Raw genomic sequence first — 26711 nt, forward strand, 5'->3', positions numbered from 1 at the left:
ATTGGTTCTAATTGTGTGATTTGTATATGTACAATGGGTGTAGCTGTATCACTAACAATTTCCTGTGTTTTGTGTTTCGATGTGATTGGTTCCCTATCGTCAATTTGTTCTGTTGTGATGTGTGTGGTATCGAGTTTAGGTCCTGTTTTCTTTTTAATTGTTCGTTCAGTGATATTTTTGTGTGTAGGCTTACCTTCGATAACGTCCACGTCATCTGTTGTTTCTTCAGGTAACTCGGAGACTTCAGAGGGTTCTTCTGTATCTTGTACTGTCACTTGAACAGTGGTAATCGGGGCCTCGTCATCTTTCTGTACAGTGGTAATTTCCGTAACTTCTTCCTTGGGTCCCTTCTTATTCTTTATGACTCGTTTTGATGTTTTAACAGTTTTGACATCACCTGTGTCAGTGGTGACTTGTGTTACCTCGACCTTTTCCGGTATTTCTTCCACTGGTCTTGCCTCGGCTGGTGTGATTGGTGGGTGTTCAATGAGTGTGGTTGTGTCATCTACAATTTCCTCTGTTTTATGTACGCTAATAATTGGTTCCTGATCTGCAATTTGTTCTGTTGTAATGAGTGTGGTTTCGAGTGTAGGTCCTGTTTTGTTTTTTATTGTTCGTTTAGTGATCTTTTTGTGTGTAGGCTTACCTTCGATAATGTCCACTTTATCAGTTGTTTCTTCAGGCAACTCAAAGACTTCAGTGGGTTCCTGTGTGTCTTGTACTGTCACTTGAACAGTGGTAATCGGGGCCTCGTCATCTTTCTGTACTGTGGTAATTTCCGTAACTTCTTCCTTGGGTCCCTTCTTCTTCTTTATGACTCGTTTTGATGTTTTCACAGTTTTGACATCACCTGTGTCAGTGAAGACTTGTGTTACCTCAACCTTTTCCGGTATTTCTTCAACTGGTCTTGCCTCAGCTGGTGTGATTTGTGTGTGTTCAATGAGTGTAATTGTGTCATCGACAATTTCGTCTGTTTTGTGTACGCTAGTAATTGGTTCCTGATCATCAATTTGTTCTGTTGTAATGTGTGTGGTTTCGAGTTTAGGTCCTGTTTTCTTTTTAATTGTTCGTTTAGTGATCTTTTTGTGTGTAGACTTACCTTCGATAACGTCCACTTCATCAGTCGTTTCCTCTGGCAGTTCGATAATTTCAGTGGGTTCTTGTGTGTCTTGTACTGTCACTTGAACAGTGGTCATGGGGGCCTCGTCATCTTTCTGTACTGTGGTTATTTCTGTCACTTCATCCTTTGGTCCTGTCTTGTTCTTAATGACTTGTTTTGATGTTTTGACAGTTTTGACATCACCTGTGTCAGTGATGACTTGTGTTACCTCAACCTTTTCCGGTGTTTCTTCCACTGGTTTTACCTCGGCTGGTGTGATTGGTGTGTGTTTAATGAGTGTGGTTGTGTCATCGACAATTTCGTCTGTTTTGTGTATGCTAATAATTGGTTCCTGATCATCAATTTGTTCTGTTGTAATGTGTGTGGTTTCGAGTGTAGGCCCTGTTTTCTTTTTAATTGTTCGTTTAGTGATCTTTTTGTGTGTAGGCTTACCTTCGATAACGTCCACTTCATCAGTCGTTTCCTCTGGTAGTTCGATAATTTCAGTGGGTTCTTGTGTGTCTTGTACTGTCACTTGAACAGTGGTAATCGGGGCCTCGTCATCTTTCTGTACTGTGGTAATTTCCGTCACTTCTTCCTTGGGTCCCTTCTTCTTCTTAATGACTCGTTTTGATGTTTTGACAGTTTTGACATCACCTGTGTCAGTGATGACTTGTGTTACCTCAACCTTTTCCGGTATTTCTTCCACTGGTCTTGCCTCGGCTGGTGAGATCGGTGTGTGTTCGATGAGTGTGGCTGCGTCATCGACAATTTCCTCTGTTTTGTGAACGGAAATAATTGGTTCTTGATCTTCAATTTGTTCCGTTGTAATGTGTCCAGTTTTCTTTTTTATTGTTCGTTTAGTGAACCTTTTGTGTGTAGGCTTACCTTCGATAACGTCCACTTCATCAGTTGTTTCCTCAGGTAACTCAAAGACTTCAGTGGGTTCTTGTGTGTCTTGTACTGTTACTTGAACAGTGGTAATCGGGGCCTCGTCACCTTTCTGTACTGTGGTAATTTCCGTCACTTCTTCCTTGGGTCCCTTCTTCTTCTTAATGACTCGTTTTGATGTTTTGACAGTTTTGACATCACCTGTGTCAGTGATGACTTGTGTTACCTCAACCTTTTCCGGTATTTCTTCCACTGGTCTTGCCTCGGCTGGTGTGATAGGTGTGTGTCCAATGAGTGTGGTTGTGTCATCGACAATTTCGTCTGTTTTGTGTACGCTAGTAATTGGTTCCTGATCATCAAATTGTTCTGTTGTAATGTGTGTGGTTTCGAGTTTAGGTCCTGTTTTCTTTTTAATTGTTCGTTTAGTGATCTTTTTGTGTGTAGACTTACCTTCGATAACGTCCACTTCATCAGTCGTTTCCTCTGGCAGTTCGATAATTTCAGTGGGTTCTTGTGTGTCTTGTACTGTCACTTGAACAGTGGTCATGGGGGCCTCGTCATCTTTCTGTACTGTGGTTATTTCTGTCACTTCATCCTTTGGTCCTGTCTTGTTCTTAATGACTCGTTTTGATGTTTCGACAGTTTTGACATCACCTGTGTCAGTGATGACTTGTGTTACCTCAACCTTTTCCGGTATTTCTTCCACTGGTCTTGCCTCGGCTGGTGTGATTGGTGTGTGTTCAATGAGTGTGGTTGTGTCATCGACAATTTCGTCAGTTTTGTGTTTGCTAATAATTGGTTCCTGATCATCAATTTGTTCTGTTGTAATGTGTGTGGTTTCGAGTGTAGGCCCTGTTTTCTTTTTAATTGTTCGTTTAGTAATCTTTTTGTGTGTAGGCTTACCTTCGATAACGTCCACTTCATCAGTCGTTTCCTCTGGTAGTTCGATAATTTCAGTGGGTTCTTGTGTGTCTTGTACTGTCACTTGAACAGTGGTAATCGGGGCCTCGTCATCTTTCTGTACTGTGGTAATTTCCGTCACTTCTTCCTTGGGTCCCTTCTTCTTCTTAATGACTCGTTTTGATGTTTTGACAGTTTTGACATCACCTGTGTCAGTGATGACTTGTGTTACCTCAACCTTTTCAGGTATTTCTTCCACTGGTCTTGCCTCGGCTGGTGTGATTGGTGTGTGTTCAATGAGTGTGGTTGTGTCGTCGACAATTTCGTCTGTTTTGTGTATGCTAATAATTGGTTCCTGATCATCAATTTGTTCTGCTGTAATGTGTGTGGTTTCGAGTTTAGGTCCTGTTTCCTTTTTAATTGTTCGTTTAGTGATCTTTTTGTGTGTAGGCTTACCTTCGACAACGTCCACTTCATCAGTTGTTTCTTCAGGTAACTCAAAGACTTCAGTTGGTTCTTGTGCGTCTTGTACTGTCACTTGAACAGTGGTAATCGGGGCCTCGTCATCTTTCTGTACTGTGGTAATTTCCGTCACTTCTTCCTTGGGTCCCTTCTTCTTCTTAATGACTCGTTTTGATGTTTTGACATCACCTGTGTCAGTGATGACTTGTGTTACCTCAACCTTTTCCGGTATTTCTTCCACTGGTCTTGCCTCGGCTGGTGTGATTGGTTTGTGTTCAATGAGTGTGGTTGTGTCATCGACAATTTCCTTAGTTTTATGTACGCTAATAATTGGTTCCTGATCATCAATTTGTTCTGTTGTAATGTGTGTGGTTTCGAGTGTAGGCCCTGTTTTCTTTTTAATTGTTCGTTTAGTAATCTTTTTGTGTGTAGGCTTACCTTCGATAACGTCCACTTCATCAGTCGTTTCCTCTGGCAGTTCGATAATTTCAGCGGGTTCTTGTGTGTCTTGTACTGTCACTTGAACAGTGGTAATCGGGGCCTCGTCATCTTTCTGTAATGTGGTAATTTCCGTCACTTCTTCCTTGGGTCCCTTCTTCTTAATGACTCGTTTTGATGTTTTGACAGTTTTGACATCACCTGTGTCAGTGATGACTTGTGTTACCTCAACCTTTTCCGGTATTTCTTCCACTAGTCTTGCCTCGGCTGGTGTGATTGGTGTGTGTTCAATGAGTGTGGTTGTGTCATCGACAATTTCGTCTGTTTTGTGTATGCTAATAATTGGTTCCTGATCATCAATTTGTTCTGTTGTAATGTGTGTGGTTTCGAGTGTAGGCCCTGTTTTCTTTTTAATTGTTCGTTTAGTGATCTTTTTGTGTGTAGGCTTACCTTCGATAATGTCCACTTCATCAGTCGTTTCCTCTGGTAGTTCGATAATTTCAGTGGGTTCTTGTGTGTCTTGTACTGTCACTTGAACAGTGGTAATCGGGGCCTCGTCATCTTTCTGTACTGTGGTAATTTCCGTCACTTCTTCCTTGGGTCCCTTCTTCTTCTTAATGACTCGTTTTGATGTTTTGACAGTTTTGACATCACCTGTGTCAGTGATGACTTGGGTTACCTCAACCTTTTCAGGTATTTCTTCCACTGGTCTTGCCTCGGCTGGTGTGATTGGTGTGTGTTCAATGAGTGTGGTTGTGTCGTCGACAATTTCGTCTGTTTTGTGTATGCTAATAATTGGTTCCTGATCATCAATTTGTTCTGTTGTAATGTGTGTGGTTTCGAGTTTAGGTCCTGTTTTCTTTTTAATTGTTCGTTTAGTGATCTTTTTGTGTGTAGGCTTACCTTCGATAACGTGCACTTCATCAGTTGTTTTCTCAGGTAACTCAAAGACTTCAGTGGGTTCTTGTGTGTCTTGTACCGTCACTTGAACAGTGGTAATCGGGGCCTCGTCACCTTTCTGTACTGTGGTAATTTCCGTCACTTCTTCCTTGGGTCCCTTCTTCTTCTTAATGACTCGTTTTGATGTTTTGACTGTTTTGACATCACCTGTGTCAGTGATGACTTGTGTTACCTCAACCTTTTCCGGTATTTCTTCAACTGGTTTTGCCTCGGCTGGTGTGATTGGTGTGTGTTCAATGAGTGTGGTTGTGTCATCGACAATTTCCTCTGTTTTGTATACGCTAATAATTGGTTCCTGATCATCAATTTGTTCTGTTGTAATGTGTGTGGTTTCGAGTGTAGGCCCTGTTTTCTTTTTAATTGTTCGTTTAGTGATCTTTTTGTGTGTAGGCTTACCTTCGACAAGGTCCACTTCATCAGTTGTTTCTTCAGGTAACTCAAAGACTTCAGTGGGTTCTTGTGTGTCTTGTACTGTCACTTGAACAGTGGTAATCGGGGCCTCGTCATCTTTCTGTACTGTGGTAATTTCCGTCACTTCTTCCTTGGGTCCCTTCTTCTTCTTAATGACTCGTTTTGATGTTTTGACAGTTTTGACATCACCTGTGTCAGTGATGACTTGGGTTACCTCAACCTTTTCAGGTATTTCTTCCACTGGTCTTGCCTCGGCTGGTGTGATTGGTGTGTGTTCAATGAGTGTGGTTGTGTCGTCGACAATTTCGTCTGTTTTGTGTATGCTAATAATTGGTTCCTGATCATCAATTTGTTCTGTTGTAATGTGTGTGGTTTCGAGTTTAGGTCCTGTTTTCTTTTTAATTGTTCGTTTAGTGATCTTTTTGTGTGTAGGCTTACCTTCGATAACGTGCACTTCATCAGTTGTTTTCTCAGGTAACTCAAAGACTTCAGTGGGTTCTTGTGTGTCTTGTACCGTCACTTGAACAGTGGTAATCGGGGCCTCGTCACCTTTCTGTACTGTGGTAATTTCCGTCACTTCTTCCTTGGGTCCCTTCTTCTTCTTAATGACTCGTTTTGATGTTTTGACTGTTTTGACATCACCTGTGTCAGTGATGACTTGTGTTACCTCAACCTTTTCCGGTATTTCTTCAACTGGTTTTGCCTCGGCTGGTGTGATTGGTGTGTGTTCAATGAGTGTGGTTGTGTCATCGACAATTTCCTCTGTTTTGTATACGCTAATAATTGGTTCCTGATCATCAATTTGTTCTGTTGTAATGTGTGTGGTTTCGAGTGTAGGCCCTGTTTTCTTTTTAATTGTTCGTCTAGTGATCTTTTTGTGTGTAGGCTTACCTTGGATAACGTCCACTTCATCAGTAGTTTCTTCGGGTAACTCGAAGACTTCAGTGGGTTCTTGTGAGTCTTGTTCTGTTACTTGGACAGTGGTAACTGGAGCCTTGTCGTCTTCTTGTACTGTGGTGATTTCTGTCACTTCTTCCTTTGGTCCCTTCGTCTTTTTTATGATTCGTTTTGTTTTTTTCACAGTTTTGACATCACCTGTGTCAGTGAAAACTTGTGTTACCTCAACCTTCTCCGGTATTTCTTCCACTGGTCTTGCCTCAGCTGGTGTGATTGGTGTGTGTTCAATGAGTGTTATTGTGTCATCGACAAATTCCTCTGTTTTGTGTACGCTAGTGATTGGTTCCTGATCATCAATTTGTTCTGTTGTAATGTGTGTAGTTTCGAGTTTAGGTCCAGTTTTCTTTTTAATTGTTCGTCTAGTGATCTTTTTGTGTGTAGGCTTACCTTCGATAACGTCCACTTCATCAGTAGTTTCTTCGGGTAACTCGAAGACTTCAGTGGGTTCTTGTGAGTCTTGTTCTGTTACTTGGACAGTGGTAACTGGAGCCTTGTCGTCTTCTTGTACTGTGGTAATTTCCGTCACTTCTTCCTTGGGTCCCTTCTTCTTCTTAATGACTCCTTTTGATGTTTTGACAGTTTTGACATCACCTATGTCAGAGATGACTTGTGTTACCTCAACCTTTTCTGGGATTTCTTCCACTGGTCTTGCCTCGGCTGGTGAGATCGGTGTGTGTTCGATGAGTGTGGCTGCGTCATCGACAATTTCCTCTGTTTTGTGAACGGAAATAATGGGTTCTTGATCTTCATTTTGTTCCGTTGTAATGTGTGTAGTTTCGAGTTTAGGTCCAGTTTTCTTTTTAATTGTTCGTTTAGTGATCTTTTTGTGTGTAGGCTTACCTTCGATAACGTCCACTTCATCAGTTGTTTCCTCAGGTAACTCAAAGACTTCAGTGGGTTCTTGTGTGTCTTGTACTGTTACTTGAACAGTGGTAATCGGGGCCTCGTCACCTTTCTGTACTGTGGTAATTTCCGTCACTTCTTCCTTGGGTCCCTTCTTCTTCTTTATGACTCGTTTTGATGTTTTGACAGATTTGACATCATCTGTGTCAGTGATGACTTGTGTTACCTCAACCTTTTCTGGGATTTCTTCCACTGGTCTTGCCTCGGCTGGTGTGATTGGTGTGTGTTCAATGAGTGTGGTTGTGTCATCGACAATTTCGTCTGTTTTGTGTACGCTAATAATTGGCTCTTGATCTTCAATTTGTTCTGTTGTAATGTGTGTAGTTTCGAGTTTAGGTCCAGTTTTCTTTTTTATTGTTCGTCTAGTGATCTTTTTGTGTGTAGGCTTACCTTGGATAACGACCACTTCATCAGTAGTTTCTTCGGGTAACTCGAAGACTTCAGTGGGTTCTTGTGAGTCTTGTTCTGTTACTTGGACAGTGGTAACTGGAGCCTTGTCGTCTTCTTGTACTGTGGTGATTTCTGTCACTTCTTCCTTTGGTCCCTTCTTCTTTTTAATGATTCGTTTTGTTTTTTTCACAGTTTTGACATCACCTGTTTCAGTGAAAACTTGTGTTACCTCAACCTTCTCCGGTATTTCTTCCACTGGTCTTGCCTCAGCTGGTGTGATTGGTGTGTGTTCAATGAGTGTTATTGTGTCATCGACAAATTCTTCTGTTTTGTGTACGCTAGTGATTGGTTCCTGATCATCAATTTGTTCTGTTGTAATGTGTGTGGTCTCGAGTGTAGGCCCTATTTTCTTTTTAATGGCTCGTTTAGTGATCTTTTTGTGTGTAGGCTTACCTTCGACAAGGTCCACTTCATCAGTTGTTTCTTCAGGTAACTCAAAGACTTCAGTGGGTTCTTGTGTGTCTTGTACTGTCACTTGAACAGTGGTAATCGGGGCCTCGTCATCTTTCTGTACTGTGGTAATTTCCGTCACTTCTTCCTTGGGTCCCTTCTTCTTCTTAATGACTCGTTTTGATGTTTTGACAGATTTGACATCACCTGTGTCAGTGATGACTTGTGTTACCTCAACCTTTTCCGGTATTTCTTCCATGGCTCTTGCCTCGGCTGGTGCGATCGGTGTGTGTTCAATGAGTGTAATTGTGTCATCGACAATTTCCTCTGTTTGGTGAACGGAAATAATTGGTTCTCGATCTTCAATTTGTTCCGTTGTAATGTGTGTAGTTTCGAGTTTAGGTCCAGTTTTCTTTTTAATTGTTCGTCTAGTGATCTTTTTGTGTGTAGGCTTACCTTCGATAACGTCCACTTCATCAGTAGTTTCATCGGGTAACTCGAAGACTTCAGTGGGTTCTTGTGAGTCTTGTTCTGTTACTAGGACAGTGGTAACTGGAGCCTTGTCGTCTTCTTGTACTGTGGTGATTTCTGTCACTTCTTCCTTTGGTCCCTTCTTCTTTTTTATGATTCGTTTTGTTTTTTTCACAGTTTTGACATCACCTGTGTCAGTGAAAACTTGTGTTACCTCAACCTTCTCCGGTATTTCTTCCACTGGTCTTGCCTCAGCTGGTGTGATTGGTGTGTGTTCAATGAGTGTTATTGTGTCATCGACAAATTCTTCTGTTTTGTGTACGCTAGTGATTGGTTCCTGATCATCAATTTGTTCTGTTGTAATGTGTGTGGTTTCGAGTGTAGGCCCTGTTTTCTTTTTAATTGCTCGTTTAGTGATCTTTTTGTGTGTAGGCTTACCTTCGACAAGGTCCACTTCATCAGTTGTTTCTTCAGGTAACTCAAAGACTTCAGTGGGTTCTTGTGTGTCTTGTACTGTCACTTGAACAGTGGTAATCGGGGCCTCGTCATCTTTCTGTACTGTGGTAATTTCCGTCACTTCTTCATTAGGTCCCTTCTTCTTCTTAATGACTCGTTTTGATGTTTTGACTGTTTTGACATCACCTGTGTCAGTGATGACTTGTGTTACCTCAACCTTTTCCGGTATTTCTTCAACTGGTCTTGCCTCGGCTGGTGCGATCGGTGTGTGTTCAATGAGTGTGGTTGTGTCATCGACAATTTCCTCTGTTTGGTGAACGGAAATAATTGGTTCCTGATCATCAATTTGTTCTGTTGTAATGTGTGTGGTTTCGAGTGTAGGCCCTGTTTTCTTTTTAATTGTTCGTTTAGTGATCTTTTTGTGTGTAGGCTTACCTTCGATAACGTCCACTTCATCAGTAGTTTCTTCGGGTAACTCGAAGACTTCAGTGGGTTCTTGTGAGTCTTGTTCTGTTACTTGGACAGTGGTAACTGGAGCCTTGTCGTCTTCTTGTACTGTGGTGATTTCTGTCACTTCTTCCTTTGGTCCCTTTGTCTTTTTTATGATTCGTTTTGTTTTTTTCACAGTTTTGACATCACCTGTGTCAGTGATGACTTGTGTTACCTCAACCTTTTCTGGTATTTCTTCCACTGGTCTTGCCTCGGCTGGTGCGATTGGTGTGTGTTCGATGAGTGTGGCTGCGTCATCGACAATTTCCTCTGTTTTGTGAACGGAAATAATTGGTTCTTGATCTTCAATTTGTTCCGTTGTAATGTGTGTAGTTTCGAGTTTAGGTCCAATTTTCTTTTTTATTGTTCGTCTAGTGATCTTTTTGTGTGTAGGCTTACCTTGGATAACGTCCACTTCATCAGTAGTTTCTTCGGGTAACTCGAAGACTTCAGTGGGTTCTTGTGCGTCTTGTACTGTTACTTGAACAGTGGTAACTGGAGCCTTGTCGTCTTCTTGTACTGTGGTGATTTCTGTCACTTCTTCCTTTGGTCTCTTCGTCTTTTTTATGATTCGTTTTGTTTTTTTCACAGTTTTGACATCACCTGTGTCAGTGATGACTTGTGTTACCTCAACCTTTTCCGGTATTTCTTCCACTGGTCTTGCCTGAGCTGGTGTGATTAGTGTGTGTTCAATGAGTGTTATTGTGTCATCGACAAATTCCTCTGTTTTGTGTACGCTAGTGATTGGTTCCTGATCATCAATTTGTTCTGTTGTAATGTGTGTAGTTTCGAGTTTAGGTCCAGTTTTCTTTTTAATTGTTCGTCTAGTGATCTTTTTGTGTGTAGGCTTACCTTCGATAACGTCCACTTCATCAGTAGTTTCTTCGGGTAACTCGAAGACTTCAGTGGGTTCTTGTGTGTCTTGTACTGTCACTTGAACAGTGGTAATCGGGGCCTCGTCATCTTTCTGTACTGTGGTAATTTCCGTCACTTCTTCCTTGGGTCCCTTCTTCTTCTTAATGACTCGTTTTGATGTTTTGACAGTTTTGACATCACCTGTGTCAGTGATGACTTGTGTTACCTCAACCTTTTCCGGTATTTCTTCCACTGGTCTTGCCTCAGCTGGTGTGATTGGTGTGTGTTCAATGAGTGTTATTGTGTCATCGACAAATTCCTCTGTTTTGTGTACGCTAGTGATTGGTTCCTGATCATCAATTTGTTCTGTTGTAATGTGTGTAGTTTCGAGTTTAGGTCCAGTTTTCTTTTTAATTGTTCGTCTAGTGATCTTTTTGTGTGTAGGCTTACCTTCGATAACGTCCACTTCATCAGTAGTTTCTTCGGGTAACTCGAAGACTTCAGTGGGTTCTTGTGAGTCTTGTTCTGTTACTTGGACAGTGGTAACTGGAGCCTTGTCGTCTTCTTGTACTGTGGTAATTTCCGTCACTTCTTCCTTGGGTCCCTTCTTCTTCTTAATGACTCGTTTTGATGTTTTGACAGTTTTGACATCACCTATGTCAGTGATGACTTGTGTTACCTCAACCTTTTCTGGGATTTCTTCCACTGGTCTTGCCTCGGCTGGTGAGATCGGTGTGTGTTCGATGAGTGTGGCTGCGTCATCGACAATTTCCTCTGTTTTGTGAACGGAAATAATTGGTTCTTGATCTTCAATTTGTTCCGTTGTAATGTGTGTAGTTTCGAGTTTAGGTCCAGTTTTCTTTTTTATTGTTCGTTTAGTGATCTTTTTGTGTGTTGGCTTACCTTCGATAACGTCCACTTCATCAGTAGTTTCTTCGGGTAACTCGAAGACTTCAGTGGGTTCTTGTGAGTCTTGTTCTGTTACTTGGACAGTGGTAACTGGAGCCTTGTCGTCTTCTTGTACTGTGGTGATTTCTGTCACTTCTTCCTTTGGTCCCTTTGTCTTTTTTATGATTCGTTTTGTTTTTTTCACAGTTTTGACATCACCTGTGTCAGTGATGACTTGTGTTACCTCAACCTTTTCTGGGATTTCTTCCACTGGTCTTGCCTCGGCTGGTGTGATTGGTGTGTGTTCAATGAGTGTGGTTGTGTCATCTTCAATTTCCTCTGTTTTGTATACGCTAATAATTGGCTCTTGATCTTCAATTTGTTCTGTTGTAATGTGTGTGGTTTCGAGTTTAGGTCCAGTTTTCTTTTTTATTGTTCGTCTAGTGATCTTTTTGTGTGTAGGCTTACCTTCGACAACGTCCACTTCATCAGTTGTTTCTTCTGGTAACTCGAAGACTTCAGTTGGTTCTTGTGTGTCTTGTACTGTTACTTGAACAGTGGTGATCGGGATTTCGTCATCTTCTTGTACTGTGGTGATTTCCGTCACTTCTTCCTTTGGTCCCTTCTTCTTTTTTATGATTCGTTTTGTTTTTTTGACAGTTTTGACATCACCTGTGTCAGTAATGACTTGTGTTACCTCAACCTTTTCTGGGATTTCTTCCACTGGTCTTGCCTCGGCTGGTGAGATCGGTGTGTGTTCGATGAGTGTGGCTGCGTCATCGACAATTTCCTCTGTTTTGTGAACGGAAATAATTGGTTCTTGATCTTCAATTTGTTCCGTTGTAATGTGTGTAGTTTCGAGTTTAGGTCCAGTTTTCTTTTTTATTGTTCGTCTAGTGATCTTTTTGTGTGTAGGCTTACCTTCGATAACGTCCACTTCATCAGTCGTTTCCTCTGGTAGTTCGATTATTTCAGTGGGTTCTTGTGAGTCTTGTTCTGTTACTTGGACAGTGGTAACCGGAGCCTCGTCGTCTTCTTGTACTGTGGTAATTTCCGTAACTTCTTCCTTGGGTCCCTTCTTTTTCTTAATGAATCGTTTTGATGTTTTGACAGTTATGACATCACCTGTGTCAGTGAAGACTTGTGTTACCTCAACCTTCTCCGGTATTTCTTCCACTGTTCTTGCCTCAGCTGGTGTGATTGGTGTGTGTTCAATAAGTGTTATTGTGTCATCGACAATTTCCTCTGTTTTGTGTACGCTAGTGATTGGTTCCTGATCATCAATTTGTTCTGTTGTAATGTGTGTGGTTTCGAGTGTAGGCCCTGTTTTCTTTTTAATAGTTCGTTTAGAAATCTTTTTGTGTGTAGGCTTACCTTCGATAACGTTCACTTCATCAGTTGTTTCTTCGGGTAACTCGAAGACTTCAGTTGGTTCTTGTGTGTCTTGTACTGTCACTTGAACAGTGGTGATCGGGGCCTCGTCATCTTCCTGTACTGTGGTGATTTCCGTCACTTCTTCCTTGGGTCCCTTCTTTTTCTTAATGACTCGTTTTGATGTTTTGATAGTTTTGACATCACCTGTGTCAGTGATGACTTGTGTTACTTCAACCTTTTCCGGTATTTCTTCCACTGGTCTTGCCTCGGCTGGTGTGATTGGTGTGTGTTCGATGAGTGTGGTTGTGTCATCAACAATTTCCTCTGTTTTGTGTACGCTAACAATTGGTTCCTGATCTTCAATTTGTTCTGTTATAATGTGTGTGGTTTCGAGTTTAGGTCCTGTTTTCTTTTTAATAGTTCGTTTAGTTATTTTTTTGTGCGTAGGCTTACCTTCGATAACGTCCACTTCATCAATCGTTTTCTCTGGTAGTTCGATAATTTCAGTGGGTTCTTGTGAGTCTTGTTCTGTTACTTGGACCGTGGTAACCGGAGCCTCGTCATCTTCTTGTACTGTGGTGATTTCCGTCACTTCTTCCTTTGGTCCCTTCTTCTTTTTAATGATTCGTTTTGTTTTTTTGACAGTTTTGACATCACCTGTATCAGTTATGACCTGTGTAACTTCAACCTTTTCTGGAATTTCTTCCACTGGTTTTGCCTCGGCTGGTGTCATTTGTTTGTGTTTAATGGGTTCAGTTGTATCATCAACAATTTCCTCTGTTTTGTGTACGCTAATAATTGACTCTTGATCTTCAATTTGATCTGTTGTGATGTGTGTTCTTTCGAGTGTAGGTCCTGTTTTCTTTTTGATTGTTCGTTTAGTGATCTTTCTGTGTGTAGGCTTACCTTCGATAACATCCACTTCATCAGTTGTTTCTTCTGGTAACTCGAAGACTTCAGTTGGTTCTTGTGTGTCTTGTACTGTTACTTGAACAGTGGTAATCGGGGCCTCGTCATCTTCTTGTATTGTAGTGATTTCCGTCACTTCTTCCTTTGGTCCCTTCTTCTTTTTTATGATTCGTTTTGTTTTTTTGACAGTTTTGACATCACCTGTATCAGTTATGACCTGTGTAACTTCAACCTTTTCTGGAATTTCTTCCACTGGTTTTGCCTCGGCTGGTGTCATTTGTTTGTGTTCAATGGGTTCAGTTGTATCATCAACAATTTCCTCTGTTTTGTGTACGCTAATAATTGGCTCTTGATCTTCAATTTGTTCTGTTGTGATGTGTGTGGTTTCGAGTTTAGGTCCAGTTTTCTTTTTAATTGTTCGTCTAGTGATCTTTTTGTGTGTAGGCTTACCTTCGATAACGTCCACTTCATCAGTCGTTTCCTCTGGTAGTTCGATAATTTCAGTGGGTTCTTGTGAGTCTTGTTCTGTTACTTGGACAGTGGAAACCGGAGCCTCGTCGTCTTCTTGTACTGTGGTAATTTCCGTAACTTCTTCCTTGGGTCCCTTCTTTTCCTTAATGACTCGTTTTGATGTTTTGACAGTTTTGACATCACCTGTGTCAGTGAAGACTTGTGTTACCTCAACCTTCTCCGGTATTTCTTCCACTGTTCTTGCCTCAGCTGGTGTGATTGGTGTGTGTTCAATAAGTGTTATTGTGTCATCGACAATTTCCTCTGTTTTGTGTACGCTAGTGATTGGTTCCTGATCATCAATTTGTTCTGTTGTAATGTGTGTGGTTTCGAGTGTAGGCCCTGTTTTCTTTTTAATTGTTCGTTTAGAAATCTTTTTGTGCGTAGGCTTACCTTCGATAACGTTCACTTCATCAGTTGTTTCTTCGGGTAACTCGAAGACTTCAGTTGGTTCTTGTGTGTCTTGTACTGTCACTTGAACAGTGGTGATCGCGGCCTCGTCATCTTTCTGTACTGTGGTGATTTCCGTCACTTCTTCCTTGGGTCCCTTCTTTTTCTTAATGACTCGTTTTGATGTTTTGATAGTTTTGACATCACCTGTGTCAGTGATGACTTGTGTTACTTCAACCTTTTCCGGTATTTCTTCCACTGGTCTTGCCTCGGCTGGTGTGATTGGTGTGTGTTCGATGAGTGTGGTTGTGTCATCAACAATTTCCTCTGTTTTGTGTACGCTAACAATTGGTTCCTGATCTTCAATTTGTTCTGTTATAATGTGTGTGGTTTCGAGTTTAGGTCCTGTTTTCTTTTTAATAGTTCGTTTAGTTATTTTTTTGTGCGTAGGCTTACCTTCGATAACGTCCACTTCATCAATCGTTTTCTCTGGTAGTTCGATAATTTCAGTGGGTTCTTGTGAGTCTTGTTCTGTTACTTGGACCGTGGTAACCGGAGCCTCGTCATCTTCTTGTACTGTGGTGATTTCCGTCACTTCTTCCTTTGGTCCCTTCTTCTTTTTAATGATTCGTTTTGTTTTTTTGACAGTTTTGACATCACCTGTATCAGTTATGACCTGTGTAACTTCAACCTTTTCTGGAATTTCTTCCACTGGTTTTGCCTCGGCTGGTGTCATTTGTTTGTGTTTAATGGGTTCAGTTGTATCATCAACAATTTCCTCTGTTTTGTGTACGCTAATAATTGGCTCTTGATCTTCAATTTGATCTGTTGTGATGTGTGTTCTTTCGAGTGTAGGTCCTGTTTTCTTTTTGATTGTTCGTTTAGTGATCTTTCTGTGTGTAGGCTTACCTTCGATAACATCCACTTCATCAGTTGTTTCTTCTGGTAACTCGAAGACTTCAGTTGGTTCTTGTGTGTCTTGTACTGTTACTTGAACAGTGGTAATCGGGGCCTCGTCATCTTCTTGTATTGTAGTGATTTCCGTCACTTCTTCCTTTGGTCCCTTCTTCTTTTTTATGATTCGTTTTGTTTTTTTGACAGTTTTGACATCACCTGTATCAGTTATGACCTGTGTAACTTCAACCTTTTCTGGAATTTCTTCCACTGGTTTTGCCTCGGCTGGTGTCATTTGTTTGTGTTCAATGGGTTCAGTTGTATCATCAACAATTTCCTCTGTTTTGTGTACGCTAATAATTGGCTCTTGATCTTCAATTTGTTCTGTTGTGATGTGTGTGGTTTCGAGTTTAGGTCCAGTTTTCTTTTTAATTGTTCGTCTAGTGATCTTTTTGTGTGTAGGCTTACCTTCGATAACGTCCACTTCATCAGTCGTTTCCTCTGGTAGTTCGATAATTTCAGTGGGTTCTTGTGAGTCTTGTTCTGTTACTTGGACAGTGGAAACCGGAGCCTCGTCGTCTTCTTGTACTGTGGTAATTTCCGTAACTTCTTCCTTGGGTCCCTTCTTTTTCTTAATGACTCGTTTTGATGTTTTGACAGTTTTGACATCACCTGTGTCAGTGAAGACTTGTGTTACCTCAACCTTCTCCGGTATTTCTTCCACTGTTCTTGCCTCAGCTGGTGTGATTGGTGTGTGTTCAATAAGTGTTATTGTGTCATCGACAATTTCCTCTGTTTTGTGTACGCTAGTGATTGGTTCCTGATCATCAATTTGTTCTGTTGTAATGTGTGTGGTTTCGAGTGTAGGCCCTGTTTTCTTTTTAATTGTTCGTTTAGAAATCTTTTTGTGCGTAGGCTTACCTTCGATAACGTTCACTTCATCAGTTGTTTCTTCGGGTAACTCGAAGACTTCAGTTGGTTCTTGTGTGTCTTGTACTGTCACTTGAACAGTGGTGATCGGGGCCTCGTCATCTTTCTGTACTGTGGTGATTTCCGTCACTTCTTCCTTGGGTCCCTTCTTTTTCTTAATGACTCGTTTTGATGTTTTGATAGTTTTGACATCACCTGTGTCAGTGATAACTTGTGTTACCTCAACCTTTTCCGGTATTTCTTCCACTGGTCTTGCCTCGGCTAGTGTGATTGGTGTGTGTTCGATGAGTGTGGTTGTGTCATCAACAATTTCCTCTGTTTTGTGTACGCTAACAATTGGTTCCTGATCTTCAATTTGTTCTGTTGTAATGTGTGTGGTTTCGAGTTTAGGTCCTGTTTTCTTTTTAATAGTTCGTTTAGTTATTTTTTTGTGCGTAGGCTTACCTTCGATAACGTCCACTTCATCAATCGTTTTCTCTGGTAGTTCGATAATTTCAGTGGGTTCTTGTGAGTCTTGTTCTGTTACTTGGACCGTGGTAACCGGAGCCTCGTCATCTTCTTGTACTGTGGTGATTTCCGTCACTTCTTCCTTTGGTCCCTTCTTCTTTTTTATGATTCGTTTTGTTTTTTTGACAGTTTTGACATCACCTGTATCAGTTATGACCTGTGTAACTTCAACCTTTTCTGGAATTTCTTCCACTGGTTTTGCCTCGGCTGGTGTCATTTGTTTGTGTTTAATGGGTTCAGTTGTATCATCAACAATTTCCTCTGTTTTGTGTACGCTAATAATTGGCTCTTGATCTTCAATTTGATCTGTTGTGATGTGTGTTCTTTCGAGTGTAGGTCCTGTTTTCTTTTTGATTGTTCGTTTAGTGATCTTTCTGTGTGTAGGCTTACCTTCGATAACATCCACTTCATCAGTTGTTTCTTCTGGTAACTCGAAGACTTCAGTTGGTTCTTGTGTGTCTTGTACTGTTACTTGAACAGTGGTAATCGGGGCCTCGTCATCTTCTTGTATTGTAGTGATTTCCGTCACTTCTTCCTTTGGTCCCTTCTTCTTTTTTATGATTCGTTTTGTTTTTTTGACAGTTTTGACATCACCTGTATCAGTTATGACCTGTGTAACTTCAACCTTTTCTGGAATTTCTTCCACTGGTTTTGCCTCGGCTGGTGTCATTTGTTTGTGTTCAATGGGTTCAGTTGTATCATCAACAATTTCCTCTGTTTTGTGTACGCTAATAATTGGCTCTTGATCTTCAATTTGTTCTGTTGTGATGTGTGTGGTTTCGAGTTTAGGTCCAGTTTTCTTTTTAATTGTTCGTCTAGTGATCTTTTTGTGTGTAGGCTTACCTTCGATAACGTCCACTTCATCAGTCGTTTCCTCTGGTAGTTCGATAATTTCAGTGGGTTCTTGTGAGTCTTGTTCTGTTACTTGGACAGTGGAAACCGGAGCCTCGTCGTCTTCTTGTACTGTGGTAATTTCCGTAACTTCTTCCTTGGGTCCCTTCTTTTTCTTAATGACTCGTTTTGATGTTTTGACAGTTTTGACTTCACCAGTGTCAGTGATGACCTGTGTCACCTCAACCTTTTCTGGAATTTCTTCTACTGGTCTTGCTTCAGCAGGTGTGATTTCTTTGTGTTCAATAGGTGAGGTTGTGTCATCGACAATTTCCTCTGTTTTGTGTACGGAAATGGTTGGCTCCTGGTCGTCGATTTGTTCTGTCGTAATATGTGTCGTTTCTAATTTAGGTCCAGTTTTCTTTTTAATTGTTCGTTTAGTGATCTTTTTGTGTGTAGGCTTACCTCTGATAACGTCCACTTCATCAGTTGTTTCTTCTGGTAACTCAAAGAATTCAGAGGGTTCTTGTGTGTCTTGTTCTGTCACTGTGACAGTGGTAATCGGGGCCTCGTCATCTTTATGTACTGTGGTTATTTCCATCACTTCTTCCTTGAGTCCCTTTTTCTTCTTAATTACTCGTTTTGATGTTTTCACAGTTTTGACTTCACCTGTGTCAGTGATGACCTGTGTAACCTCGACTTTTTCTGGAATTTCTTCAATTGGTCTTGCCTCGGCTGGTGTGATTGGTTTGTTTTCAATGAGTGTGGTTGTGTCGTCGACAATTTCCTCCGTTTTGTGTACAGAAATGATAGGTTCCTGATCGTCAATTTGTTCTGTCGTAATATGTGTAGTTTCCAGTTTTGGTCCCGTTTTCTTTTTAATTGTTCGTTTAGTGATTTTCTTTTGCTTGGGTTTACCTTCTGTTTTTTCCACTTCAACTATCGTTTCTTCTGGTAATTCAATGATTTCAGTAGGTTCTTGTGTGTCTTGTTCTGTGACTTGAACAGTGGTAATCGGGACCTCGTCGTCTTTCTGTACTGTGGTGATTTCCGTCACTTCTTCTTTGGGTCCCTTCTTTTTCTTAATGACACGTTTTGATGTCTTTACAGTTTTGACTTCACCAGTGTCAGTGATGACCTGTATCACCTCAACCTTTTCTGGTATTTCTTCTAATGGTCTTGCTTCAGCAGGTGTGATTTCTTTGTGTACAATAGGTGTGGTTGTGTCATCGACAATTTCCTCTGTTTTGTGTACGGAAATGGTTGGCTCCTGGTCGTCGATTTGTTCTGTCGTAATATGTGTGGTCTCTAATTTAGGTCCAGTTTTCTTTTTAATTGTTCGTTTAGTGATCTTTTTGTGTGTAGGCTTATCTTTGATAACTTCCACTTCATCAGTTGTTTCTTCTGGTAACTCAAAGACTTCAGTGGGTTCTTGCGTGTCTTGTTCTGTCACTGTGACAGTGGTAATCGGGGCCTCGTCATCTTTATGTACTGTGGTGATTTCCATCACTTCTTCCTTGGGTCCCTTCTTCTTCTTAATGACACGTTTTGATGTCTTTACAGTTTTGACTTCACCAGTGTCAGTGATGACCTGTGTCACCTCAATCTTTTCTGGAATTTCTTCTACTGGTCTTGCTTCAGCAGGTGTGATTTCTTTGTGTACAATAGGTGTGGTTGTGTCATCGACAATTTCCTCTGTTTTGTGTACGGAAATGGTTGGCTCCTGGTCGTCGATTTGTTCTGTCGTAATATGTGTGGTTTCTAATTTAGGTCCAGTTTTCTTTTTAATTGTTCGTTTAGTGATCTTTTTGTGTGTAGGCTTATCTTTGATAACTTCCACTTCATCAGTTGTTTCTTCTGGTAACTCAAAGACTTCAGTGGGTTCTTGCGTGTCTTGTTCTGTCACTGTGACAGTGGTAATCGGGGCCTCGTCATCTTTATGTACTGTGGTGATTTCCATCACTTCTTCTTTGGGTCCCTTCTTTTTCTTAATGACACGTTTTGATGTCTTTACAGTTTTGACTTCACCAGTGTCAGTGATGACCTGTGTAACCTCGACTTTTTCTGGAATTTCTTCAATTGGTCTTGCCTCGGCTGGTGTGATTGGTTTGTGTTCAATGAGTGTGGTTGTGTCGTCGACAAATTCCTCCGTTTTGTGTACAGAAATGATAGGCTCCTGCTCGTCAATTTGTTCTGTCGTAATATGTGTAGTTTCCATTTTTGGTCCCGTTTTCTTTTTAATTGTTCGTTTAGTGATTTTCTTTTGCTTGGGTTTACCTTCTGTTTTTTCCACTTCCACTATCGTTTCTTCTGGTAATTCAATGATTTCAGTAGGTTCTTGTGTGTCTTGTTCTGTGACTTGAACAGTGGTAATCGGGACCTCGTCGTCTTTCTGTACTGTGGTGATTTCCGTCACTTCTTCTTTGGGTCCCTTCTTTTTCTTAATGACACGTTTTGATGTCTTTACAGTTTTGACTTCACCAGTGTCAGTGATGACCTGTGTCACCTCAATCTTTTCTGGAATTTCTTCTACTGGTCTTGCTTCAGCAGGTGTGATTTCTTTGTGTACAATAGGTGTGGTTGTGTCATCGACAATTTCCTCTGTTTTGTGTACGGAAATGGTTGGCTCCTGGTCGTCGATTTGTTCTGTCGTAATATGTGTGGTTTCTAATTTAGGTCCAGTTTTCTTTTTAATTGTTCGTTTAGTGATCTTTTTGTGTGTAGGCTTACCTTGGATAACGTCCACTTCATCAGTTGTTTCTTCTGGTAACTCAAAGACTTCAGTGGGTTCTTGCGTGTCTTGTTCTGTCACTGTGACAGTGGTAATCGGGGCCTCGTCATCTTTATGTACTGTGGTGATTTCCATCACTTCTATCTTGGGTCCCTTCTTCTTCTTAATGACTCGTTTTGATGTTTTCACAGTTTTGACTTCACCTGTGTCAGTGATGACCTGTGTAACCTCGACTTTTTCTGGAATTTCTTCAATTGGTCTTGCCTCGGCTGGTGTGATTGGTTTGTGTTCAATGAGTGTGGTTGTGTCGTCGACAATTTCCTCCGTTTTGTGTACAGAAATGATAGGCTCCTGATCGTCAATTTGTTCTGTCGTAATATGTGTAGTTTCCAGTTTTGGTCCCGTTTTCTTTTTAATTGTTCGTTTAGTGATTTTCTTTTGCTTGGGTTTACCTTCAGTTTTTTCCACTTCCACTATCGTTTCTTCTGGTAATTCAATGATTTCAGTAGGTTCTTGTGTGTCTTGTTCTGTGACTTGAACAGTGGTAATCGGGACCTCGTCGTCTTTCTGTACTGTGGTGATTTCCGTCACTTCTTCTTTGGGTCCCTTCTTTTTCTTAATGACACGTTTTGATGTCTTTACAGTTTTGACTTCACCAGTGTCAGTGATGACCTGTGTCACTTCAACCTTTTCTGGAATTTCTTCTACTGGTCTTGCTTCAGCAGGTGTGATTTCTTTGTGTTCAATAGGTGTGGTTGTGTCTTCGACAATTTCCTCTGTTTTGTGTACGGAAATGGTTGGCTCCTGGTCGTCGATTTGTTCTGTCGTAATATGTGTGGTTTCTAATTTAGGTCCAGTTTTCTTTTTAATTGTTCGTTTAGTGATCTTTTTGTGTGTAGGCTTACCTTGGATAACGTCCACTTCATCAGTTGTTTCTTCTGGTAACTCAAAGACTTCAGTGGGTTCTTGCGTGTCTTGTTCTGTCACTGTGACAGTGGTAATCGGGGCCTCGTCATCTTTATGTACTGTTGTGATTTCCATCACTTCTTCCTTGGGTCCCTTCTTCTTCTTAATGACTCGTTTTGATGTTTTCACAGTTTTGACTTCACCTGTGTCAGTGATGACTTGTGTAACCTCGACTTTTTCTGGAATTTCTTCAATTGGTCTTGCCTCGGCTGGTGTGATTGGTTTGTGTTCAATGAGTGTGGTTGTGTCGTCGACAATTTCCTCCGTTTTGTGTACAGAAATGATAGGCTCCTGATCGTCAATTTGTTCTGTCGTAATATGTGTAGTTTCCAGTTTTGGTCCTGTTTTCTTTTTAATTGTTCGTTTGGTGGACTTTTTGTGTGTAGGCTTACCTTCGATAACATCCACTTCATCAGTCGTTTCCTCTGGTAGTTCGATAATTTCAGTGGGTTCTTGTGTGTCTTGTTCTGTGACTTGAACAGTGGTAATCGGGACCTCGTCGTCTTTCTGTACTGTGGTGATTTCCGTCACTTCTTCTTTGGGTCCCTTCTTTTTCTTAATGACACGTTTTGTTGTCTTTACAGTTTTGACTTTACCAGTGTCAGTGATGACCTGTGTCACCTCAACCTTTTCTGGAATTTCTTCTACTGGTCTTGCTTCAGCAGGTGTGATTTCTTTGTGTTCAATAGGTGTGGTTGTGTCATCGACAATTTCCTCTGTTTTGTGTACGGAAATGGTTGGCTCTTGATCTTCAATTTGTTCTGTTGTAATGTGTGTGGTTTCGAGTTTAGGTCCAGTTTTCTTTTTAATTGTTCGTTTAGTGATCTTTTTGTGTGTAGGCTTACCTTGGATAACGTCCACTTCATCAGTTGTTTCTTCTGGTAACTCAAAGACTTCTGTGGGTTCTTGTGTTTCTTGTTCTGTCACTGTGACAGTGGTAATCGGGGCCTCATCAGCTTTATGTACTGTGGTTATTTCCATCACTTCTTCCTTGGGTCCCTTCTTCTTCTTAATGACTCGTTTTGATGTTTTCACAGTTTTGACTTCACCTGTGTCAGTGATGACCTGTGTAACCTCGACTTTTTCTGGAATTTCTTCAATTGGTCTTGCCTCGGCTGGTGTGATTGGTTTGTGTTCAATGAGTGTGGTTGTGTCGTCGACAATTTCCTCCGTTTTGTGTACAGAAATGATAGGCTCCTGTTCGTCAATTTGTTCTGTCGTAATATGTGTAGTTTCCAGTTTTGGTCCCGTTTTCTTTTTAATTGTTCGTTTAGTGATTTTCTTTTGCTTGGTTTTACCTTCTGTTTTTTCCACTTCCACTATCGTTTCTTCTGGTAATTCAATGATTTCAGTAGGTTCTTGTGTGTCTTGTTCTGTGACTTGAACAGTGGTAATCGGGACCTCGTCGTCTTTCTGTACTGTGGTGATTTCCGTCACTTCTTCTTTGGGTCCCTTCTTTTTCTTAATGACACGTTTCGATGTCTTTACAGTTTTGACTTCACCAGTGTCAGTGATGACCTGTGTCACCTCAACCTTTTCTGGAATTTCTTCTACTGGTCTTGCTTCAGCAGGTGTGATTTCTTTGTGTTCAATAGGTGTGGTTGTGTCATCGACAATTTCCTCTGTTTTGTGTACGGAAATGGTTGGCTCCTGGTCGTCGATTTGTTCTGTCGTAATATGTGTGGTTTCTAATTTAGGTCCAGTTTTCTTTTTGATTGTTCGTTTAGTGATCTTTTTGTGTGTAGGCTTACCTTGGATAACGTCCACTTCATCAGTTGTTTCTTTTGGTAACTCAAAGACTTCAGTAGGTTCTTGAGTGTCTTGTTCTGTCACTGTGACAGTGGTAATCGGGGCCTCATCATCTTTATGTACTGTGGTGATTTCCATCACTTCTTCCTTGGGTCCCTTCTTCTTCTTAATGATTCGTTTTGATGTTTTCACAGTTTTGACTTCACCTGTGTCAGTGATTACTTGTGTAACCTCGACTTTTTCTGGAATTTCTTCAATTGGTCTTGCCTCGGCTGGTGTGATTGGTTTGTGTTCAATGAGTGCGGTTGTGTCGTCGACAATTTCCTCCGTTTTGTGTACAGAAATGATAGGCTCCTGATCGTCAATTTGTTCTGTCGTAATATGTGTAGTTTCCAGTTTTAGCCCCGTTTTCTTTTTAATTGTTCGTTTAGTGATTTTCTTTTGCTTGGGTTTACCTTCTGTTTTTTCCACTTCCACTGTCGTTTCTTCTGGTAATTCGATTATTTCAGTGGGTTCTTGTGTGTCTTGTTCTGTGACTTGAACAGTGGTAATCGGGACCTCGTCGTCTTTCTGTACTGTGGTGATTTCCGTCACTTCTTCTTTGGGTCCCTTCTTTTTCTTAATGACACGTTTTGATGTCTTAACAGTTTTGACTTCACCAGTGTCAGTGATGACCTGTGTCACCTCAACCTTTTCTGGAATTTCTTCTACTGGTCTTGCTTCAGCAGGTGTGATTTCTTTGTGTTCAATAGGTGTGGTTGTGTCATCGACAATTTCCTCTGTTTTGTGTACGGAAATGGTTGGCTCCTGGTCGTCGATTTGTTCTGTCGTAATATGTGTGGTTTCTAATTTAGGTCCAGTTTTCTTTTTAATTGTTCGTTTAGTGATCTTTTTGTGTGTAGGCTTACCTTGGATAACGTCCACTTCATCAGTTGTTTCTTCTGGTAACTCAAAGACTTCAGTGGGTTCTTGCGTGTCTTGTTCTGTCACTGTGACAGTGGTAATCGGGGCCTCGTCATCTTTATGTACTGTGGTGATTTCCATCACTTCTTCCTTGGGTCCCTTCTTCTTCTTAATGACTCTTTTTGATGTTTTCACAGTTTTGACTTCACCTGTGTCAGTGATGACCTGTGTAACCTCGACTTTTTCTGGAATTTCTTCAATTGGTCTTGCCTCGGCTGGTGTGATTGGTTTGTGTTCAATGAGTGTGGTTGTGTCGTCGACAATTTCCTCCGTTTTATGTACAGAAATGATAGGCTCCTGCTCGTCAATTTGTTCTGTCGTAATATGTGTAGTTTCCAGTTTTGGTCCCGTTTTCTTTTTAATTGTTCGTTTAGTGATTTTCTTTTGCTTGGGTTCACCTTCTGTTTTTTCCACTTCCACTGTCGTTTCTTCTGGTAATTCGATGATTTCAGTGGGTTCTTGTGTGTCTTTTTCTGTGACTTGAACAGTGGTAATCGGGACCTCGTCGTCTTTCTGTACTGTGGCGATTTCCGTCACTTCTTCTTTGGGTCCCTTCTTTTTCTTAATGACACGTTTTGATGTCTTTACAGTTTTGACTTCACCAGTGTCAGTGATGACCTGTGTCACCTCAACCTTTTCTGGAATTTCTTCTACTGGTCTTGCTTCAGCAGGTGTGATTTCTTTGTGTTCAATAGGTGTGGTTGTGTCATCGACAATTTCCTCTGTTTTGTGTATGGAAATGGTTGGCTCCTGGTCGTCGATTTGTTCTGTCGTAATATGTGTGGTTTGTAATTTAGGTCCAGTTTTCTTTTTAATTGTTCGTTTAGTGATTTTCTTTTGCTTAGGCCTGCCTTCTGTTATGTCCACTTCCACTGTCGTTTCTTCTGGTAGTTCGATGATTTCGGTTCGTTCTTGTGAGTCTTGTTCTGTCACTTCAACAGTGGTAATCGGGGCCTCGTCATCTTTCTGTACTGTGGTGATTTCCGTCACTTCTTCCTTTGGTCCCTTTTTTCTCTTAATTACCCGTTTTGATGTCTTAACTGTTTTAACTTCACCAGTGTCAGTGATGAGCTGTGTTATTTCAATCTTTTCTGGTATTTCTTCTACTGGTCTTGCTTCGGCAGAAGTGATTGCTTTGTGTTCAATGGGTTGAGTTGTGTCATCGACAATTTCGTCTGTTTTGTGTACGGAAATGATTGGCTCCTGGTCTTCGATTTGTTCTGTCGTAATATGTGTGGTCTCTAATTTAGGTCCAGTTTTCTTTTTAATTGTTCTTTTTGTGATTTTCTTTTGCTTGGGCTTGCCTTCTGTATTGTCCACTTCCACTGTCGTTTCTTCTGGTAGTTCGATAACTTCAGTGGGTTCTTGTGTGTCTTGTTCAGTTACTTCGACAGTGGTTACCGGGGCCTCGTCATCTCTTTGAACTGTGGTGATTTCCGTCACTTCTTCCTTTGTTCCCTTCTTCTTTTTAATGACTCGTTTTGATGTCTTTACAGTTTTGACTTCACCTGTGTCAGTGATGACTTGTGTTACCTCAACCTTTTCTGGAATTTCTTCCACCAGTCTAGCGTCAGCAGTTGTGATTGCTTTGTGTTCAATGGGCGTGGTTGTGTCATCGATAATTTCCTCTGTTTTGTGTACAGAAATGATTGGCTCCTGGTCATCAATTTGTTCTGTCGTAATATGTGTAGTTTCTAGGTTTGTTCCTGTTTTCTTTTTAATAGTTCGTTTATTGATTTTCTTTTGCTTGGGCTTACCTTCTGTTTTGTCTACTTCCACTGTCGTTTCTTCTGGTAGTTCGATAATTTCAGTGGGTTCTTGTGTGTCTTGTTCTGTTACTTGGACAGTGGTAATCGGGATCTCGTCATCTTTCTGTTCTGTGGTGATTTCCGTCACTTCTTCTTTTTGTCCTTTCTTTTTCTTTATCACTCGTTTTGTTGCTTTTATAGTTTTGGTTTCACTTGTATCAGTGATGACCTGTGTTACCTCAACCTTTTCTGGAATTTCTTCCACAGGTTTTGCTTTAGATGGTATAATCGTAAGCTTTTCGATTGGTGCGCTTTTGTCATCCAAAATTGTTTCTGTTTTGTGTAAAGTTATAACTTCATCTGAAACTTCTTCTATCTGAACTTGATTTGGCAATTTAGGAATGGGAGATGTTTCCTCCGGCAATTGTATTGTACTGCTTTCAGTATTTTCTAGTAATGTTAATTCACCACCTTCATATTCAACGATATCAACATCGTGAGGTATTCCTGATTTTGGTGGTTCTTCTGTATCTTCATCTAATCTTTCTTCTATTACTACATCTCCTTCATCATTCTGCCCTGTACGTTTCTTTTTTCTCAATATTGTTCGCTTTGTTTTTATTTGCATTGGCTCTTTGTTTCCAGGTAACTGAATAAATTTTGTTACTATTTCTTCTGTTTCTTCTGTATCTGATGATTTTGGAGAAACCGTAGTTACATGTGACTTTTCTGAAAAAGTTTATTTGTTTTAGAGTCGATTAATTTTAATAATTGTAACCTCGTAAAGGAGTATACGTGATTATTATGTTTGTATGAACAGTATGTCACCGTAAAAGTGTAATAATTTTCATATGATTGTTTCATTCGTATTGAATCTGTATAAATCTGAAATGGATTCCATTATTAATTACTTCGGGATTAATGAATTCGTCATTTAGTTTCAAATTTAATTGTTGAATAAGAGGCTTGTTTATCGAAATTTATTTATCAGACTATATTTCTATACAAATGAGGAAGTCAATCCAAACCAAAGATTTTTTTTTTTAAATATTTAATATGGATATGGATAAACAGAACAACAAATACTAAAATTAAAAGAATTAAATATTAAGGGCGGTCCTCATACAATAAACGTCATTTTAAGCAATTAAGTAGGTATTTGGTCGATTTCAATGAACAGGGAGAAACG

General features: G+C 40.6%; 1 protein-coding gene and 1 long non-coding RNA gene across 9 annotated transcripts in view; one reads left to right on the forward strand and one right to left on the reverse strand.

The window, feature by feature from the left end:
- LOC132903951 (uncharacterized) overlaps positions 1-26711 on the forward strand; it is a 107280-nt gene that overhangs the window by 22541 nt on the left and 58028 nt on the right. The window lies entirely within an intron of this gene.
- LOC106133798 (titin) overlaps positions 1-26711 on the reverse strand; it is a 114326-nt gene that overhangs the window by 21073 nt on the left and 66542 nt on the right. For 2 of the 8 annotated variants that reach the window (XM_060953659.1, XM_060953657.1), the window contains one exon: positions 6053-26251. In XM_060953659.1, coding sequence (XP_060809642.1) covers positions 6053-26251 — 20199 coding nt within the window. Of the gene's footprint in view, positions 1-12; positions 26252-26711 lie in introns of all 8 variants that reach the window. The other 6 variants (XM_060953663.1, XM_060953662.1, XM_060953661.1 and 3 more) reach the window with 6 other exon arrangements.

The sequence above is a fragment of the Amyelois transitella genome, chromosome Z (assembly GCF_032362555.1).
Source record: "Amyelois transitella isolate CPQ chromosome Z, ilAmyTran1.1, whole genome shotgun sequence".
NCBI lineage: Eukaryota > Metazoa > Arthropoda > Insecta > Lepidoptera > Pyralidae > Amyelois > Amyelois transitella.